Source organism: Strigops habroptila, chromosome 16 (genome assembly GCF_004027225.2).
Source record: "Strigops habroptila isolate Jane chromosome 16, bStrHab1.2.pri, whole genome shotgun sequence".
NCBI classification, from domain to species: domain Eukaryota; kingdom Metazoa; phylum Chordata; class Aves; order Psittaciformes; family Psittacidae; genus Strigops; species Strigops habroptila.
Window position 1 is genome coordinate 2976241 of NC_044292.2, and position 20289 is coordinate 2996529.

The 20289-nt window shown below is 48.9% G+C and overlaps 1 protein-coding gene across 4 annotated transcripts in view; it reads left to right on the forward strand.

The window, feature by feature from the left end:
- Positions 1 to 20289, forward strand: part of EPHB2 (EPH receptor B2) — a 142049-nt gene that overhangs the window by 106334 nt on the left and 15426 nt on the right. The window contains exons 6-13 of one of the 4 annotated variants that reach the window (XM_030507713.1): positions 625 to 749; positions 8882 to 9044; positions 10523 to 10631; positions 10812 to 10927; positions 13083 to 13205; positions 13596 to 13843; positions 14522 to 14737; positions 16269 to 16418. In XM_030507713.1, coding sequence (XP_030363573.1) covers positions 625 to 749; positions 8882 to 9044; positions 10523 to 10631; positions 10812 to 10927; positions 13083 to 13205; positions 13596 to 13843; positions 14522 to 14737; positions 16269 to 16418 — 1250 coding nt within the window. The remainder of the gene's footprint in view (positions 1 to 624; positions 750 to 8881; positions 9045 to 10522; positions 10632 to 10811; positions 10928 to 13082; positions 13206 to 13595; positions 13844 to 14521; positions 14738 to 16268; positions 16419 to 20289) is intronic. The other 3 variants (XM_030507714.1, XM_030507715.1, XM_030507712.1) reach the window with 3 other exon arrangements.

Genomic DNA, 20289 nt, shown 5'->3' on the forward strand with positions numbered 1-20289 from the left:
CGGTCCCATTGTGAGCAGTGGGACAAGTGGCGTCTGTGGGTGTGCTATTTCCAGGGCACTCTGGCGAGGCGGGTGGCTCACCATTGTCAGTGTGTCAGGTCAGGTTTGCGTTGCATGCTCAGGCTGCTGTATGCACCTCCCCTGATGGGCATGTGCAGCTTGCAGACCCAGCACACCAAGGCAGAGAGGAGCTGCTTGCTTCCTGCATCTGCCTATGCCTTAGAAAGCTTCTCTATGCAAACGTCAAAGTACAAAAACCCTATTTCCCCAAGGCAAGCAGGGAGGATTGCATGTTGCTGGGCTGATGATGCTTTTTCCAAGGGAACAAGGCTGTGTTTGCTCCAACCCTGGCCTCACTTTGCCTGGGAATGGTCTGTTTTCCTGCCTGAGACACTGTCTGCATGTTTTCTGATTACAAACTCTCACTGTGCAGTAGAAACACTTTTTCCTCCCCTAGCTGCTCTCTGCAAATAGCAGCAGCCAGGATCTCCTGACCCCTGAATAGCCCTGCCACTGCTGGAAGCAAATTAATTAGCTTCAAGCAACAGTAATACACCTGCCTACCTCCAGCCAGGGGACACAGCAGGCGTCTGACTGAGGCCTCTCTCTTGATCTCTCTTCCAGCTCCTTCAGCTGTGTCCATCATGCACCAGGTCAGCCGCACCGTGGACAGCATTACCCTCTCATGGTCTCAGCCTGACCAACCCAATGGAGTCATCCTGGATTATGAGCTGCAATATTATGAGAAGGTACTGCGGGACCTTGGCAGGGTTCAGGTACAGGTTTTTTGGGAGAGGAGGTGGTGCAAAGCTTCCTGTAAGGGTGTAACACTGGCTACAGCAGTTGGTTGGTCAGTAGGTTACTTCTCTTGCTGCAGTTGGCCATGTAGGTGGCAGTGGCTGTCAAGCATTTGGAGTCCAGTGGTGGTTCCAGTGGCTCTGCGTAGGTACTGCAGGTGTGGAAAATCTGCTGGTCTTTAGGAGGAGTTTCCTCCTTCACCTCTGCAGCACTTGTGGTAGGTGGACCCGTGGGGAATTGGGATGGTAGGGAGCATCTAGTCCCTGGCTGGACCACACCAGCTGAGTGTCCAGTCTTTGAGATGTAGTGTGATGCTGTCTTTCTGTGCATTTGCACCAAAGGTGAGTTTGGCATCTGTGCGCAGCCTGAACCCAGATGTTGTACCAGGGAGAAGCCACTCCATACTCCTGTGGAGGGTACATACTGCTCTACAGAGTCAGGGGAGGCTGATGTGAAGGGGGTCTACAGCTGTAGCTCTTCCACCCCTAAGGAACATGCTCCTTCTACCTCCTCCCTGCCCATGCAAGCAGAGGCACTGCAAGCCAGGGCTGTGCCAGTGTGTCTGTCCCATTGGGCTGGAGTTGTGTGGCTGCTGAGAGACCTAATGGCCATGCTGATGTTGGTCCCAGGACTTGCCAAGCTCTGCCACACTGGTGAACTTCATCCATGCTACCCAGGGGATGTGAGGAGCAGGTGATTTCTCCTTCCAGGAAACTGCCCCCTTTCACAAGAGCTTATAAACTATATATTAAAAATTGCAAACTAACTAATTAAAAAGCTTTATGATTAAATGGAACTGAAAATATTTTTCCCAGCAGTTGCCAGAAGAAATGATTAATCCCCCCCACTGCCTGCCTGTGACCTATTTTCTCATCACCAAGAGCCAGAGGGAGAATGGGGACGGGGGGGAGCTTCTTTGTAAGCTGTTAAATAGGTCCTGACCTATATCGCATAAATCACAGCCGTTTATTTGACCTTTGGAAATGATCCCAGAATATGTGGCAAGGTAACAAGACAGATCTGGAAAGCAAAAGGGGTCTTTTCCCCAGGGACCCTCAGCATAGAGACAGAAGATCTCAGGGAGTTCATTCTCCTCCTCTTACTTTCGCTTAATCTCTTCCCCATTTTCTTTCTTTCCCCTCCCCTCTGTTTTCTGGGGGAGGCTGTAAATAAATGGAATTTTTGTCTAAAGGGGAAGCTTCTCTTTGTGGCCAGTCTTCACAAGGAACCGCAAGGTGAACATCTCCTTGCCCCATTGTCAGAGCTTAGGGCACAGCATGTCCCTGATGACAGGGACAAGTGGCCCAGGCCACACTCGGGCAATGCTTTTCATGGCATCAGGCTCTCAAGTGGAGCACTAACCCCAGCAGAGAGGACAACGCAAGCAACCTCATGTGCTGGTGCTGAGGCTCTCTGTCCTGCTATTTCATAGAATTATAGACTGGTTTGTGGTGGAAGGGACCTTTAAAGGTCACCCAGTTCCAACCCCACTGCAATGAGCAGGGACATCAACTTGCTCAGAACCCTGTCCAACCTGATCTTGAATGTTTCCAGGGATGGGACATCCACAACCTCTCTGGGCAAACTATGCCAGTCTTTCACCACTGTCAGTGTAAAGATTTCTTCCTTATATCTAGTCTGAATCTACCCTTCTTCAGTTTAAAACTGTTACTCCTTGTCCTATTGCTAAAGGCCCTACTAAAAAGTCTGTCCCTATATCTTTCTTTTAAGCCCCTTTTAAGTATTGAAAGGCTACAATAAGGTCTCCCCAGAGCCTTCTCTTCTCCAGGCTGGAAAACCCCAACTCACTCAGACTTTCCTCATAGAAGACGTTCACCAGCCTTCTCATGGCCTCCTTTGGACCCTTTCCAACAGGTCCGTTTCTTTCCTGTACTGAGTACTCCAGAGCTGAATGAAGCTTAGTATATTTTTATTCTGGTGCTTTGGTTGAAGAAGAAAAGCACACCTTTATCTCCTCCCCAACCAAGATGTATGTCATTCTCAAAAGGGATCATTGGATCAAAGCTTAGTCCCACAGCAAGCAAACCTCAGAGGACTTGGAAACAGGTTAAAAAAGAAATGGAATAACAAAGAGCCAGAGGTGGGGCCTGGCCCATGGGAGCAGGTTTGCCTCTCCCCAGGTTCCTCCCTGTATGTTAGCCTTTACTCAGAGGTCCCAGTTGCACGCACAAGGTCTGATCCATTGCTCTTCATCTCTAGCCAGGATCTTCATATGCTTTGTCGGGTCAGTCAAGAGTCCTCTGCATTTTCAACAATGTAATGCCACTGTATCGTTCTCTGGCTGCTTGGCAGAGCTGAATCTCATGTTCTTCTAGCCATTGCAGTGCTGAGTTTTGCCACTGAAAGCCATTTACTTGATCCCCAGGAACAATCCCAAAATGCACAGCTTTGGCTATGCCATGCTCTTCCCCTGCTTCCCATCAATGCTGCAGTTTGGATGTGGTGTCTGACACATCCCAGGTGTGTTCTCACTTGACTACCAGCCTGTACAAGGGTCATTTTGTTCCAGAGTGTTTCACTGCAAACTGTCCCATGTGCTTCTGAATGCACAGAGGATATCTCTGGAGCTAGTTAAGTCGTTTCTAGTGGATTATTTTTTTTCCCCAGTAGAAAATTGTATTTTATTAGCCTGAAAACAGTTCAAATGTAGGAATAGCAGCATATGCATCTTGTATAAAAAGTGTTTTGGCTCTTCATTTTGAATTGATTCTCTTCTATATAAAGACATAAAGAAATTTAAAAAAATGGAGTAAGGGTTTTAGTGTTAACAGAAAAGAGCTGTTCACAATACCTGAAACAAAGGTATATTTTTGTTTCCATTTCACAGATTATTTATAACATTGCTATTATTAGATGCTATTAAAAATGCCTGTGCAGAGGCAACATTGTGATTTTCTTTCGCATGTAGTTAGAGCAAATTAGTGCAGATTGTTACGCAAACACTGAATGATATGTCTGCTTTCTGTGTCCTCTTCAAACACCTGCCATTGTTTGTCTTATTAAAAGAGTGAGTGTTGTCTTCATTTAGAAAGGGCATAAAAGATTCTGTCCAAAGTTGCCTGTCCAGAGTTGCCTGTCCAAAGTTCCTGGAGTGTGGAAACTGGAAGACCCACTGCAGTGTCAAGCACCGCAAAGAATAATTCACTCTCCTTGTTATGCCAAGTGATAGGGCTTAGGGCATGCCGTAAGTTACCCATTTTGTAATTGTTCTGAATACATTCAGCCCATCCCTTGTGCCTGGTTCAGTCACCAATGCAGATGTTTTAGGAGGCACAGGAGCCCTTTGATGTCTCTAATGCTCAGGAAAGGACACGAACTGGCTGGGAGGCTGAAGGGTAGGGGAGAGGCTATCTGTGGCAGCTGATGGTGGAGGTGGAGATGGAGATGGGAGCAGAGGTATCTACAGCCTTCATGGTGCCCAGGAGATTCTGGCAGGAGCACAGCATCCACAGAACTGTGTGTCACCAAGGCTTATACCAACCACTGCTCCTGGGCTGGCACAGAGGACTTTCTTCAGCCTGCAGTGCTGGACACCAGCATCCTGGGGTCAAAGCTGCTGCATGGTGTTTTGCATTTCTCCCTAGGATGGAGCAAGAGCTGGGATGCCCCTTTCCCCTGTGCTGCCCAAGCTCTTGGAGGCAGCTCTCTCTGGGGAAAGCTCTGACACCAAGAAGAATAAGAGGAAAACTTGCCAGGGAGCCCCGTGATAGCTTTCCTGCAGTCCTAGGGTCCACGCTGCTTCTGTCAGGGGCTCTTGTGAGAGGCATCCAGACACTCTTTTAACACAACGCAATTGATCAGATACCTGGCTGGGAGAGCCAATGCTTTTGAGATCTCCACCCAAGTGGTGTTCCCCATCAGAGTCAGGGAGCTGTGGACCCTACAGATCTATCCCCAGAGTGGCTGGCAGGACCCTGTTACCACTCTGAGCATCCCTCTTTAATGCACACAATCCCATAGGGGCCGATATTCAGATGTATGTGATGATTTGGCACACAGCCTTGGACTAGCTTTGTACGTGTGGCTCTGTTTGCTTCAGGAACCACAGCAAAGTGCTGCTGTGCAGATGCACAGAGGAGCTGTCTGCCAAATTCAGTCAGTTGACATTTTTCTTGGGCTTTATGTATGTATTTATTTATTTATTTTGGCTGATTAAGCATGGCTTTTTAGAAACACTTTTTGCAAATTCTTCGGGCATTTCACAGACTATTTGTGTTTCAAGGAACTCTGTTGATCAGACTTTGGTTTCAGCTTAAATTTGACTCATGGGAAGGGGAACCAGGTGAGGATTCAAAAGCAAACCTATGAGGATGTAAGAAGTGTGTTATTTTGAATTAGGATTTCCAAATTAAAACCAAGATCAGCAGGGAAAAAAAAACACAAAACCAAAAATAAAACAAACAAACAAACAAAAAACCCAAACCAAAACCCCACAAACCAAAAGAAACGTCTGCAAAAAACAGCAGCTTAGACTTGAATTCTAAATTGCCTGGGATGCCCTTGACCTACTGGAGAAAGCCCTAGGAGTGAAAGGGGAAAAGTGTTTGAAGTGAATGCAGAGGTTGCTGGAGAGCTGATGGCTGAGCTATATGTCAAGAGAAAGAATTAGGTTTGATAAGGGAAGGTGGAGAGCCGTAAACGCTCTTTTATTTGTGGTCTGGGATTAAAGAGAACAATCATGAGCACACCTTCCTCAGATAGACAGACATCAATTTCCCAAGTTATAAACCATCTTGTAAGCATGCCCATTACATTCAATTTAAAGTCCTCCAGGAGCAGGGATGAAGTTCCCTCGAACAGCTGGACAAATTATTTTAAGACAACTGTGTTGTTTGTGCCATCCAAGGGCTATGAAGGTTCATGCAAGCCCCTGAGCACTAAAACTGTAAACGTGTCCTGACCTATTTCTCTCCTAGCCTTCCTGGGAAACGTCCAAGGGACTGCTGAGGCCTGATCAGACACATAAGGCAATCAGTTTCCTGTGTGTTCATCTTTTCTTGATCTTTCTTTCTGTACTTGAGCTTTTCATTGTCATTAGTCTAATTCCCGAACACCCTAGTGATACCTAGGCACCTTCAGTGCCAGGTCCAGATGGGTAAAACTGACTTTTTAGTTTTTTAGAAGAAAAAACTGTTCCTGAACCTGTTAATAGTGGAGGTCTCCTAGGCGTTTTCAGAGGTGCTCTGCATTACCCTGCAGAATGATGTGCCATCAGCATTTCTAAGCCTCCAAGTTTGACTGCACACTTGGGAGAAACACATTCCTGCCAGACCACTCTTTTACCAGCCATCCACACCAGAGCACTGCTCAATCAAAAGCTTAATACAAGAAGAAATTAACTCCATGAATGTTATCTTTCAGCTGCTTTGCAGCTGTGAGGCAAATAGTCTGCTCAACCCCAGGTCATGAGTATAATCCATCTTGCAAATGCCAGTGCACTTGCAGTTCTGCTCCAGCACGATGTGTAATCGAGAAAGCACCAGGCTCTCCCAGGAACATGAGGAGAACATTGGTTCAACATGGTCTGCTGTATGGGGCCCCACAGTGAATGACTGTTCTTTGCGGGCCTCTAATGTTGCTGGTACCACGGCTTCTGGCTGTGCAGAAGATCCTCTGAGTGAAGGTACCAGTGCTGTTCTCAGAAGGGAATGAATGTGAAAGCAAAGTCATCAGATGGCTAAGCAGAAAAGAAAGGAGACCAGCAGCCCCCAAAGGCAAACTCCACCATTTACTGGTGGATAAGACAACATCTGGCTCATCCTGTACCCCATCAGTTGAGGAGGCTGAGGACGCAGCCCAGGCAAAGAGCGTGCAAAACTTAGTGCAGAACCTCCACTGACTCCTGCTTCACTGTTGCCTGCAGGCAGCCAAAGCAGCACAAGAGAGCAGCATCCTGCACAACTTGTACCATTGTGTGGGGAAACCTTGGTTCATCACAAGATGGGACCTTCTGCCTCATCACCACTTTGACACCCTCTGTCCTTGAGGAGTCCTTGCAGAAGTTAGTGAGGAGGAGCGAATGCTTTGCTCCTCACAGGGAGTTTCATTCTGATCTAATGTTAGCACAGGACAAGAAGAAATCCCTCCATGCCCCCCCATGGAGTTTCACATCTGAGACAAAAGTCCAGTTCCTTGATCACACCCTCAGTCCTACTTGATGGGATTGCACAAATTAGGTGTCTGACTTCTTTCTGCCAGTCCCTGCCTACTTCTCATGAGGTTATTTCACCTCACTAGTCAGCCTCTATGGGGTGGCAGTTCTTGGGCTTGCTGAGCCCTTTGCAGTGACTTAAGTTAGCAGATTTCAGAGATTTGCCTGTAAACTTGCCAGCTCAGATTCTGAGCTGTCAGCTGCTGAGCTGTTCCAACCAGTGATCCTGCCAAGGCAGCCTGACCTGCCAGATCGGAGGTGCTACCAGAAAGGTTGAGCACTTTCAACATAACTACATACATTTGATTCAAAAATTGTTGCCTGTGCCTGTTTTATAGGGACTCGTACTCACAGCTTGGCTTTCCTAAGATGTCTCTGTTTTCCAGAAACCATGCTGTTTACATATATTGCTGCTTCAAGCTGACTTTCAGGACTTCGTGGCTGCCAGGCATCTGCCCGCCTAGCCCTGACCACATTCAGCACTCTTTCATCCTCCGATGTTGATCTGTTTCTCCATGTCCCTGGAGGGAGAGGGGCTGTCTGTTCTCTTATACAGTGGCTTGCACAAGGAGACTCTGCCCATCCACTAGTGCTTCTGGATGTTCAGCTAAAAAGAGCATAATTACTAAGGACAGTGATGGATCCATCATCTACACAAGCGCAATACCATCTATACCATTATGATAGGACTGCTCAAATTTGGAAGTAGTCTCATCGTCACTTTTAAATATGCTGTTTGGTTGCCCAGCTTTGAAAACCTGGCATGGTCCCTGGTGAAGCAGTCCCTGGGCAGGGGTACTGCAAACCAGTGAGTAAAGCAGGTTGTCCTGGGTTCAGCTGTAACGGTTATTTTTCTCCTTCCTAGTAGCTGGTGCAGTGCTGTGTTTGGGCTTTAGTCTGAGAACAGTGCTGATAACACACCTGGTTTAGTTGTTGCTCAGTATAGCTTACCCTGATCAAGGACTTTTCAGTCTCTCAAGCTCTGCCAGTGAGGAGGGGCACGAGAAGCCAGGAGGAAGCAGAGACAGGACACCTGACCCAAACTAGCCAAAGGGGTATTCCATACCACAGCACATCATGCCCAGAATGTAAACTGGGGGGAATCACCTGGAAGGCCCAGATTGCTGCTCGGGTCAGGCTGCATCGGATGGCGAGTAGTGAGCAATTGTATTGTGCATCGCTTGTGTTTATTGGTTTTTTTTTTCTTTTCCCCTTTTAGTTTTATATTCTCTCCCCTTGTTATTTCCCTTATCATTATTAGTAGTAGCAGTTTTGTATTATACTTTAGTTATTGGACTGTTCTTATCTCACCCCATGGGGTTTACATTCTTTCGATTCTCCTCCCCATCCTGATTGAGACATGGGTGAAAGGGGAGAGTGAGCGAGCGGCTGCATAGTTCTGAGTTACTGGCTGGGCTTAAACCATGACACAGGCTCAGATAGCAGTACTTCTCTTGAAGTCTAAAACCTTGTGTTCAGGTGGGCTTTAGCTGCAGCACAGGCAAAAGGAGATGGGGAAGAGCAAATGGAGAGGCTACCAAAGCTGGATCAGTCACAGGAGGAGGAAGTGAGGAAGGACAGTGCTAAGAGAAAGTGGGCACAAAAGAGGGAAGTAGTTCCCATCCCCATTGAGCTTAAGGCTTGGAGAAATGACCCAAGTTTTCTAAGACCTTCATCCAAGCCTTTCCTGAGAGGTGGTAGCCCAGGGATATCCGTACTCACGTTCCTCTTTCTGTGTCTCCCTGCCAGGATGCAGGCTCAGAGAAATAACCTGTTTGTTCAGGCCCATGCTCTCCTCATGGTCATTTCTCCATCCATGCTACTCTGGTCTCCTGCACTTCCTCCTTCTAGAAATGCAGTGCCTGATTCTGGACTTACTTTCCTGATGACAGATTTGTATTTTCTTGGCAGGATCTGAGCGAGTTAAATTCAACAACAGTGAAGAGCCCCACCAACACTGTGGCAGTGCAAAACCTCAAAGCTGGCACCATCTACGTCTTCCAAGTTCGGGCACGTACTGTGGCTGGGTATGGCCGGTATAGTGGCAAGATGTATTTCCAGACTATGACTGAAGGTGAGCCTTCAGATGCCTTTACATAAAGATGACACAGGGTTTAGAGAGACTTGAGGAAGATGGAGGTGCACTGACAGCAGTGCTGGTCTCCCTGCTGTTGCTTCAAGGGTGCGCTTCTGGCATGGGGACATATCGACTCAGTTGGATTTAGAGGAAACAAAATTTATGATTTTCATGTGCACAGCTGTCAATGATGAATGCAGACCTGGGTCTTTATTTTCTGAATTTTGCTGCTACATAAAAGGGGCCAAGCCAGTTTTCTGGCCCTGAGGCCAAGGAACAAGGCACAGCTTGCATCCATGGGACTAAAATTTCCACTCAAAAGGGATATCTCCAACCTGGCCTTGAACACTGCCAGAGATGGAGCATTTACCACTTCTTTGGGCAACCTGGTCCAGTGCCTCACCACCCTCACAGTAAAGAGCTTCTCCCTTATATCTAGCTTGAACTTCCACTGTTTAAGTTTGAACCCCTTACCTCTTGCCCTATCACTGCACTCCCTAATGAAGAGTCCCTCTCCGGCATCCTTGTAGGCCCCCTTCAGATATTGGAAGGCTGAACACAGCCTTCTCTTCTCCAGGCTGAACAAACCCAACTTTATCAGCCTGTCTTCATACGGAGGTGCTCCAGCTCCGTTATCATCCTCGTGGCCCTTCTCTGGACTTGCTCCAACAGCTCCATGTCCTTCTTATGCTGAGGACACCAGAACTGTACACAGTGCTCTAAGTGGGGTCTCATGAGAGCAGAGGGGCAGGATCACCTCCTTTGACCTGCGGGTCATGCTCCTTTTGATGCAGACCAGCACACGGGCTTTCTGGGCTGTGAGCGCACACTGAAGCTGGCTAGGTAGACGTCAACTGCTTTGTCCCTGTCCATCAGTTCTGTAGCCCCATCATAGAAGGCCACCCAATTGGTCAGGCATGATTTGCCCTTAGTGAAGCCATGTTGGTTGTCACCAACCACCTCATTGTTTTTCATGTGCCTTAGCATGCTTTCCAGGAGAATCTGCTCCATGATCCTGCCAGGCATAGAGGTGAGACTAACTGATCTATAGTTTCGTGGGTCTTCCATTTTCCCCTTCTTGAAAATGGGGGTTATATTTCCCTTTTCCAGTCATCGGGAACTTCACCTGACTGCCATGATTTTTCAAATATGTATGATGGACAGTGGCTTAGCAACTTCATCCACCAGGACCTGTGGATGGATTTCATCAGGTCCCATGGACTTGTGAGCATTCAGGTTCTTAAGATGATCTTGAACCTGATCCTCACCTACAGTGGGCCTAAGGTCTGCATTCTCCCAGTCCCTGCATCTGCCTTCCAAGGTCTGGGCGATGTGGTCAGAGCACTTGCCAGTGAAGGCTGGGGCAAAGGAAAGAAGTCATTGAGGACCTAAGAAGTCATTGAGACCTTGATGAGCTTGTTAGTGTAGACCCATCCTGTGCCACAGTAACCCATTCCTTCTTCCTTGCTTGCCAGCCGAATACCAGACCAGTGTCCAGGAGAAACTGCCACTCATCATTGGCTCCTCTGCGGCAGGACTGGTGTTCCTCATTGCTGTGGTCGTCATCATTATTGTGTGCAACAGGTAGGTCAGTCTGAGCCCATGAGCGGGGCTGGGGCTGTACAAGGGGCTGGTAACTGGAGGCAGCGGGTGGCAGGGAAGGGGAGAATGGGGATGGGAAGATGAGGAGGGAAAGATGCCCCTGCAGTGCATCTTCAGCCCCAGCGGAGCCGTGCTGGTGCTCAGTTCTCCCTTTCTTTCCAGAAGACGGGGCTTTGAGCGTGCAGACTCTGAGTACACCGACAAGCTGCAGCACTATACCAGTGGCCACAGTACGTACTGCGGCCCCCCGCCAGGCCTGGGGGTCCGCTCTCTCTTCGGTTTGTGTTCCTGTTCACTCATTCCTTGCAGCATGTGGGGAGCACTCAGGCCACCTGGCCAGGCAGGCATGTGCATGTGTAGACAGGAGGACCTGTGCCATCTAGATCACTCACTAGTCCCCTGTGATCTGCTTTCCAGACCTGGGTGCTGTTGCATGCCAACCATGCAGTGAACATCTATGCATGCCCTACCGATTCCTGTGACATGCAACACGCACCCCTGCAGCTGCTGGCACTGCACCTTGTCTTGCTATGCTGACTCCTGAGCTTTGCCCAGCTTGTGGGCAGCAGTGAAGACCCCTTTCTCAACCTACTCATCTCCTGCAGAGTACTGTCCTTCTGCAGGAATCCACGTACCTCGTGGTGCCTTTGCTAGAGCCCACCCTAGCGCTCCCAGAATCCTAGGAGATACAAGATATATCTCTATATAGGTATCTAATACAACACATAACATGCCTTCTCTTGCAGCCTCCTCCTTCCAACATCCCTGTATACTGCAAGGCACATCTGCTTTTGCACCCTGCCTCACCCCCGTGCATCCTTCTTCCCCTCATTAACCCCTTGCTGCATGCCCTCTGAAATACCTTTCTCCTCCCTCATCTGTCACTGTAATCCCACTTTGTTCAAATCTTAGTTGTTATTTATATCATATTATACTTGCAGCTTCAGGATTTCTCAATACCATGTTCGTGTACAGACCTGGGCCTTCTTTAAAGAATGGAAAACATCAGTAGTGTTTCAGCACAGGATTCACTGTTGCTTCTGTATTTACCTGAGGCAGAGCACTGAACTGCAGCTCTGTGCCAGAGCAGCACCATGCTGGCTGCATTGCTATAACTTACCAGGAAAAATGACACTCAAGAAAGATTATGGAAATGCAACTCTCAGTTGTTTGTCAGCCCATGCTGCATGTGTAAACATACATTCACGCTTTCTCCTGGGGTCTGGTACGTAACATGACAACTTCAGGCTGTGATGGCATTAATAGCTGTTGGAACAGGCACAATGCCACTGGATGCAGATGAACTGATAATGGGCCTGAAGTGCCTTTTAGCCACATCGTCACTCAAGACGCCAGCCCAAGGCACAGTGCCTGCTGGGCTCCCCAGCAGTGATTGCTGTGGAGAGGCTACAACTTATGGTTAGCAAATTGCCAAGGCACATGGAGCCTGTAAGCATTGCAGGAACTACCCTGAATCCTGCCAGCATCCTACACATGGAGCCAGGAGTTGTGCTCTGGTTGTGTTGGGCTCCTTATTTAGTGACCTGTGAGGTCTGCTCTCCAAATACCCCTAATTCTGGGGCAAGCCAGAGGCCAAGAAAAGAAGTATAGAAAGGGGAGAACTGCAGGTAGGAGCCATCTCATGGTGTAGGTAGCGTGCAATGTGGCATCAGCAGTCCAGCCTCACCAGATCCCATGGCCGTTGCCCTTCACATAAGCATATCACTGTGTCTTCTGGTCTTCTGGTCTGCCTAGAAGGAAGAGCTTGGCTTTTGCAGTTTCCCCTGTGTCCCCTACAGCTTGTCTTGCAATGTTGAGGTTATAAAAGGGACCCCAGCCTCAGGCTGGGTTAACTATCAGGAGAACAGGGGACCGACTGTTCTTCCTGTCTTGAGTGCTAAGCCCAGGTCTTCTCCTCCACTTTCCCATGCCTCTGATGGGATGATGTGCTGAGGTGGAAGCAGCATGCAGAGGAGGCCAGTGGGGCAGAGCTGCAATCTCTACAAATGGTCCTCTTGCAGTGTTGCAGCATGATGAGTGTGGTGTGACATTGGTGTGCCTGTGTACCACCTCCCGAGAGCAAATGCGTCTGTTGCTTTTCCTCTGGATCTGCTAAAGCCAAATCCTGCTGCAGAGGGTGTATGGTTCTCTGTGGTCAGAGTTTGAAGTTCTAGTTAATCATGTAGCCCTCCACTGCCCTACAATGACTTATGGGTCAATATTCATTGTAATCCAGCTTTAATAGTCCTGTGCAAACATGGCTCTGCATGTTTTCTGTCAAACTGCTTTGCTGTGTCTGCTTCATGCCCTTGATGATGTGACTTGCTGAGGTAAAAAAGCCCCTCACACAAATAGTTTTCTCTTTTCCTTGATGACAGCCATCAGTCATTCCATTTGCATGTCTGTCTGACTCTCTCCCTCACCTTTATGCAGTGACTCCAGGGATGAAGATTTATATCGATCCGTTCACCTACGAAGATCCCAATGAGGCTGTCAGGGAATTTGCAAAAGAAATCGATATCTCTTGTGTCAAAATTGAGCAGGTGATTGGGGCAGGTAGGTGAACTGTGAATGTCTGACTGGCCCTCAGCAGCAGTCTCCTTTGTGGTCTCAGGCTTTGGTGAGGATTTAGCCTTACCTGTACTGGGAAGACTAGTGTCAGTAATGTCTTACACTTAGCCCCAGCCTGGACTAGCAGGAGTAAGGTGGTCCAGTACTGGAGGAGCAACCACATCTCCTTGCTGGAGACAAGGAGTTCCCATGTGCATATAGTCCCATGTCCAGTGCTCCTCACCAGTGACGAATCCACCTGAAGGAAGGTCTTTGGTGTGGAGTGAGGGAGGAAGCACAGATGAGATGGTGGGTGGTGAGCTCAGGGGCATGGTCCCTCAGGGAGAAAGGCAAGGGGGAGGCTGACAAGCCCTACCTGTTTCCCTCTGTTCACAGGAGAGTTTGGTGAGGTGTGCAGTGGGCATCTCAAGCTTCCTGGTAAAAGAGAGATCTTTGTGGCCATCAAGACCCTGAAGTCTGGTTACACGGAGAAGCAGAGACGGGACTTCTTGAGCGAAGCCAGCATCATGGGGCAGTTTGACCACCCCAATGTCATCCACCTGGAGGGAGTGGTGACCAAGAGTTCACCAGTCATGATCATTACTGAGTTCATGGAGAATGGCTCACTGGACTCCTTCTTACGGGTATGAGATCCCAGGAGCATGCAGCTCCAGAGATTATGCTGGGCAAGAGGAGGACTGGAGGGGAAGGGTCCCTTCCTTGTGCCAGTATAGCAGTGCCCTTCACTGCCCAGCATTTGTTGTCACTGGGGCAGCTACTGCATGGTCCAGAGGTCTGTGTCTCAGCAACAGAAGTGGAGGTGGCACCAAGGCTGTTGTCTGTTAAGCATGTCCGCTCATACTAGCAAAAGGCTGTGCCTACCTGTACACATACCCACAGATGCCTGTACAAACTCTGCCTCTGTGGACATCGAAAGGCAGTCTGACATGGCTTTAACGCAGCAGGACTTCACCTCCAGCTGCTGTGTCTAAATATTTATACGTCTGAGTTTGAAATGGATAATTCACTGTGTTGAAGGGAGATAACCCAGGAATAGGTAGCCCCTTCTGAACCCTGCAAGGGTCTGGCACATCTGCCACCTTTGGATAACAGCAGCCATCACAGTGATGCCCATAGGGTATGAGAGTGACTTCCAGCCCTGTGAGCTCTCCACCCTCTTTCTTTGAGAGGGAACTCAGGTACTTGTGGAATAGATGTGTATCGACATGCAGTGTAGAAAGAGGTTACTGGTTGTTTGCCTTACCATGCCAGGCCATGCATTTTCTCCTCTCATGTGGACTCTTTCCCTCTCTTCCCCTAAGCAAAATGATGGGCAATTCACAGTGATCCAGCTGGTGGGCATGCTGCGGGGCATCGCGGCAGGCATGAAGTACCTGGCCGATATGAACTACGTGCACCGGGACCTGGCTGCCCGCAACATCCTGGTGAACAGCAACCTGGTCTGCAAAGTGTCTGACTTTGGCCTCTCTCGTTTTCTGGAGGATGACACCTCTGATCCTACCTATACCAGTGCACTGGTAAAGCTGCTCTTCATGAGGGGGAGGGATGGGTGGTGAAGGAAGGGGTCAGGGAAAGGGGAAGATCCTCCCTTGACATGGGGAGCGCTTTTTCAGGATGTCAGCAATGGACATAAGGTGCCAGATGGGAAGGACCAATGAGATGAATCAAGGAAGATTTTCTCTTGCAAGGTCCTGTCCAGTTGTCCTGTGGCTGTTGATGGGCCCTATAGTCATTCCTGTGGATAACTGGGGCTTCTTTCAAACATGTCTGCAAACATATACATGTCCTTGATAAAGCTCTTAGTTGGGATGTTGCATTATAACCACCCAGCATGGCCCAGATGGGGGTCCTCTGACATGTTTGCACAGGACTATTGAAGCTGGATTGTAATGAATATTGGCCCATAAGTCATTGTTGGGGCAGTGAAGAAATCCATGGATTTCTTTTTAGCCATTTTTAAAATCTGCTTCTTGTCGCGAGCTCTGTTAAGACTGTACTGATGGAGAAGACAGCATGTTTAGTATGGAATGCTTGGTCTCCCCTCCTTGTGAAAACCAAAATATTTTATCTGAGATTTGTGGCTTTGAGGAGATTAAGGAACATTATCTTCTTTTTTCATTGTTCTAGCATGTACAGGTTCTGAGTCCTATTAAGTCCTAGAAGACCATTAATAAGACATGGTAGTTATTCACTGAGAAAATATAATATTCCTTAATCTTCTCACAGCCACAGAACACAGACAATTTTGCTCATTTTTCAGCACAGGGGAAGATTTTTCCCTTCAGAAGATCTCTTGAATTGTGAATGGCTCAAATCCAAAGTTCTTGGTGGAAAATCACGAGGCTACAAGGTCTTCAGCAGAGCATTGCCCTGTGGTCCCATGCTGTGTATGCCACTCTTCTACACTTCAGTGCCTAACTCCTCTGTGGAGTGGAGAGTACTGGTTTCTCCAGAGCTGCTGTTGCCCAGCAGGATGACAGAGACCCCAGTGCCTACCCAGTCCCTCTCATTTCCCACCAGTGACCAAGCATGCCAAACTAAAGATGTTCGCTCCACCCTTCATTTTTTTGCAAAAGACCTTAGCAGCACAAAGGGCATTTTGTCCTTCTGAGGATTGCTATAGCAGTAGGCAGGTAGAAGGAGCTGGGCTTGTTTAATACTATGAAGACGAGGTTAAGAGGGAATTTGTAAGTGACCTGCAGTACTTGAATGGCAGTTACAAAGAAGACAGAGTCAAACTCTTTGCAGTGGTACCAGATGGTATAATAAGGGGCAATAGACAAAATCATAGCTTGAGAGGTTCAAGATGAGTAACTGAAAAAGCTTCTTCCCCAAGAGGGTCGTGCAGCCTTGAGACAGGTCACCAGACAAATGGGGGGAATCATCATCCTTGATGGTTTTCTGGACTTTGCTAGACAAACCACAGACACCCTGATGTAGTGCTAGGGGTAGTCCTGGGGTCCCCCCCTTCTAGGGGCAATTTTGGACACTTGTCTTTTTCAATTACTCTTGCTCTTTCTGTTACTATCCTGGCTTTTTTTCCTGCAGGGTGGGAAGATCCCAATACGGTGGACAGCACCTGAGGCAATTCAATACCGAAAATTCACATCGGCCAGTGACGTGTGGAGCTATGGAATAGTCATGTGGGAGGTGATGTCGTATGGCGAGCGGCCTTACTGGGATATGACCAATCAAGATGTGAGTTGTTAAGAAACAGGGAGCAGAAACACTGAAATTGGAAGCAATGCAAGGCCAAAGCATGGCTACAGCTAGACCCGGCCTATGGCATGTCTGGAACCTTCTCTGCCATGGGAGGTGTGTCCAAGGTCAGACACCTTTGGACGAAGCAATAGGGATAACTTTAGCTTTTGTTCTGGCCCCATTGTGCTGCTGTGGCAGAGGTTAGGGACTCTACAACACACAGTGCGATAGGACAGGGTTAATGTGAGCACCCTCAGGGGTGGTAGACAGATGCCCAGGAGAAAAGGGAGCAGGCAGGTGGAAAAGGAAATGCTGCCACTGACCTGAGAGCTCCTGGAGCAGCAAGCAGATCTTCATCTGCAGGAGACCACAGGCATTTGGTGAAAGTTTGTTATAGAGTCACAGAATGGTTTGGTTTGGAAGGGACCTTTAAAGATAACCTAGTCCAACCCCACTGCCATGGTCAAGGACATCTTCCACTAGAGGGTCATTAAATCTCCCATGGCAAGCTTGGACTGTGATGTGTAAGAAGCCAAGCAACTTGTTCACAGCTAGAAGCCAGAAGCACAAGTTATTTCAGAACATGCTTACCTTTAAATACTTTATGACTCTTCTCTAATTCAGGTGGAAATGTTATGTGCACTCCTTGCTCCCTGGAACCCAGACAGTTTCCATGAGCCCTTGCCTCCATGCTAGGATGACCTGTTGGCTGCAGTCCACATTTTCACCATAGCAATGGCATTCTCCCTGTTTCCACATGGGTGGTCAAAGCCCATCTATCCAATGGCGATAAGTGCCATGCAGAGCATGTCCAGAAGACCCCTTTGGTGTGGGGCTCCCAGGTCTCTTGTAACATTGTCTCCCTGAAAAGCTGCCCTTCTTCATGTGGTCTTCACCTCATGAACCCTCAGGATCTAACACCAAGGTCCTGGGTAGACCCTTGGTATGCAGAAGGCTTGTCCTCCCCCTCTGCGGCAAGCCTGGGTCCTGCAAACCTGCATGTTACAGCATCTGCCTGCTTCCAGCTTGATGTATAGCTGGTTCTGAGAAGTCCATTGGAAGCCTTCTGACTGCCACCTCCATATCCATCATCCTGTGGGCTCTTGAAAAAACTGCCTACTGGGAGAGAGTGGGTCCCACCTGACTCCTACAAGAATGGCAAATCATACCTTTTTCAAGGCAGTAGAACTCCATCCATCCCGCATCAGGTTTCTGTAGAGTGGGATAATTTCTAATCTACGGCCTGTTGGGAAATTTATTCAAGTGAGTCACTAATGCCTGAATTATCATAGAATCATAGAATTGTTGGGGTTGGAAGGGACCTTCAAAGCTCATCTAGTCCAACACCCCCCCAAGTGCACAGGGACATCTTCATCTAGATCAGGTTGCTCAGAACCATATCCAGCCTGGCCTTGAATGTCTCCAGAGATGGTGCATTCACCACCACTCTGGGCAACCTGTGCCAGTGTTTTACCACCCTCATTTATAAAAATTTATTCCTCACATCCAGCCTGAATCTCCCTCTTTTAGTCTAAAACCACCACCCCTCATCCTGTCGCAACAGGCCCTGCTAAAAAGTCTCTTCCTATCTTTCTTATAGGCCCCTTTTAAGACCTGAAAGGCTGCAATAAGGTCTCCTCAGAGTCTTCTCCAGGCTGAACAACTCCAACTCTCTCAGCCTTTCCTCACAGCATAAGTGCTCCATCCTTCTGATCATTTTTGTGGCACTTCTCTGGACCTTCTCCAACAGGTCCATGTCTTTCCTGTGCTGAGGACTCCAGAGCTGAGCGCAGGACTGCAGGTGGGGTCTCACCAGAGCAGAGCAGAGGAGCAGAATCACTTCCTTTGACCTGCTGGCCACGCTCCTTTGGATGCAGCCCAAGACACAATTGGCCTTCTGGGCTGCAAGCACACATTGCTCACTCATGTCCAATCTTTCATCCACCAGGACCCCAAGTCCTTCTCCTCAGGGCTACTCTCAATCCCTCCATCCCCCAGCCTGTATTAATACCGGGCATTGTCTCGATCTGCCCCAGCCACTGACATACTGGAAAAACATGCATAAATCCTTTGAGCCAAAGGGAAAGTAGTTAGGGGAATGCTGTTTTCCAAAAGGACAATTCCTGCTAAGGCTTCATTGCCACCTGCAGTTTCAGGCATCTCCTGCAGCAGTGTTACTGCCCTTCTCCCTGCCTCAGCATCGTTCTGGACAGGTAGCCCTCTGCCATCCCTCTCCCTTGTCCTCCTCCCCTGGGACCTCTTCGTGCAGTGGTTTGTCCTGTGCTGCAGCAGGAGCAGTTCAGCTGGTGTGGATAGCAGAGCCCGTGCCCATCTCCTTGGCACAGCCTGCTGCGTGGTGCCTGTCCCCAGTCTCTTCTTGCCTTTCTTCTGGCATTCATCCGGACATGGCACCCCAGAAGCTGTCGCCACTTAATTGCAGCTGGTCCTCCCTGTGAATGAGCTTGTGGTGGATATTCACTGCAGATCAGCCTCCTGACCCCACGGGTGTGAGTGCCAGGGCAGGGAGAGAAGACAGATTGTGCAGCCTGTGCCCACTCGCATGATGTGTCTGATTGCAGCAAGTTCATGCCAGAGATGATGCTTGCATGATGACCCTCCTGAGCTCTGCTGCCGCAGTCCTTCCCCTTCCCTCTCTCACAGCCTTGCAGAGAGCTGGGAGAGAGGACAGCTTGCAGCCCTTGGGAGAATCTCTGAACGAGAGCCTAGAGCTGCACAAAGCACGCCAGTGATGCCTTAGGTAGGACTTGCACAGGCCAAGTGGGACACCGTGATGTCCAGACAGGGAGCCAAAGAGGAAGGAGGACTCCTTCCAGCTGGTACATCTTGGCAGCAGCAGTGCCAGCCCCCATCTATCTCAGATCTGCCTGCCCAGCACCTTGGCTGCGCACATCAGTGTCTGAAGCACCCTCCCAATCCATTCCCTGCCTGAAGCAGCTGCCCCACCTCACACCTTGGATTGCTTGGCATGGGTCTGCCACCTGCCCTCCCTTGCAGCAGCAGCCTGCTACTGCCACAGCACCTCCAGTATCTCCTCTCTACTTCCTGCTGCTTCTCTTCTTCCCTGCTGCTTTCCGAGTCCCAACTGCAGTATCCTCAATTTTCTCCATGTAGCCTTCCTTGAGGGTGGTACAAGCACAGGTTGTCCAGAGAGGTGGTGGATGCCCCATCCCTGGAGACATTCAGTGCCAGGCTGGATGTGGTTCTGAGCAACCTGATGTAGCTGAAGATGTCCCTGCCCATTGGAGGGGGGTTGGACTGGATGAACTTTGAAGGTCCCTTCCAACTCAAACCATTCTATGATTCTATGATTCCTGCTCAACAGTGTATTCACCCTGCTGCTGTATTGGTGTGGCTAGACCTTCCCCAGGAGCATGGTACAGCCCTGGGATAGCCCACCAGGCAGATTTCTGTCCTTGGAAGTATGCAGGACATGGCTGGACAAAGCCATGGTAGCTTTGATCACATGGTGTGAACAGTCAGCGACATTGAGGTCCTTCCTCTGGATTACTGAGGGAGGTTCTGTCAGTCTTCCGTTTTTAATCATCCCTGTGGAGAGTTGGTCATTTCAAAATGCTGCCTCTGATTTCAGTTACTGCAGTATCCTCGGTTCTGGTTTTTATACTCACTTCTGGTTTTTGTTGCCACGCACAAGCCTGTTTCCTCCTTCTGCTTGCTTTTCATTGCCCATGCTGTGTGCATGACCATAGGATGCATAAGGCCAAGAAGATAGGAGAAACCCGCCTGTCACATGCCTCTGTCAGAGCAACTTATGCCTCTGTCAAAGGAAGATATGCCCCTGGAAAAAGCTGTGCAGCTCCATCCTCCTTGATTATAGAGGAGAGGATGG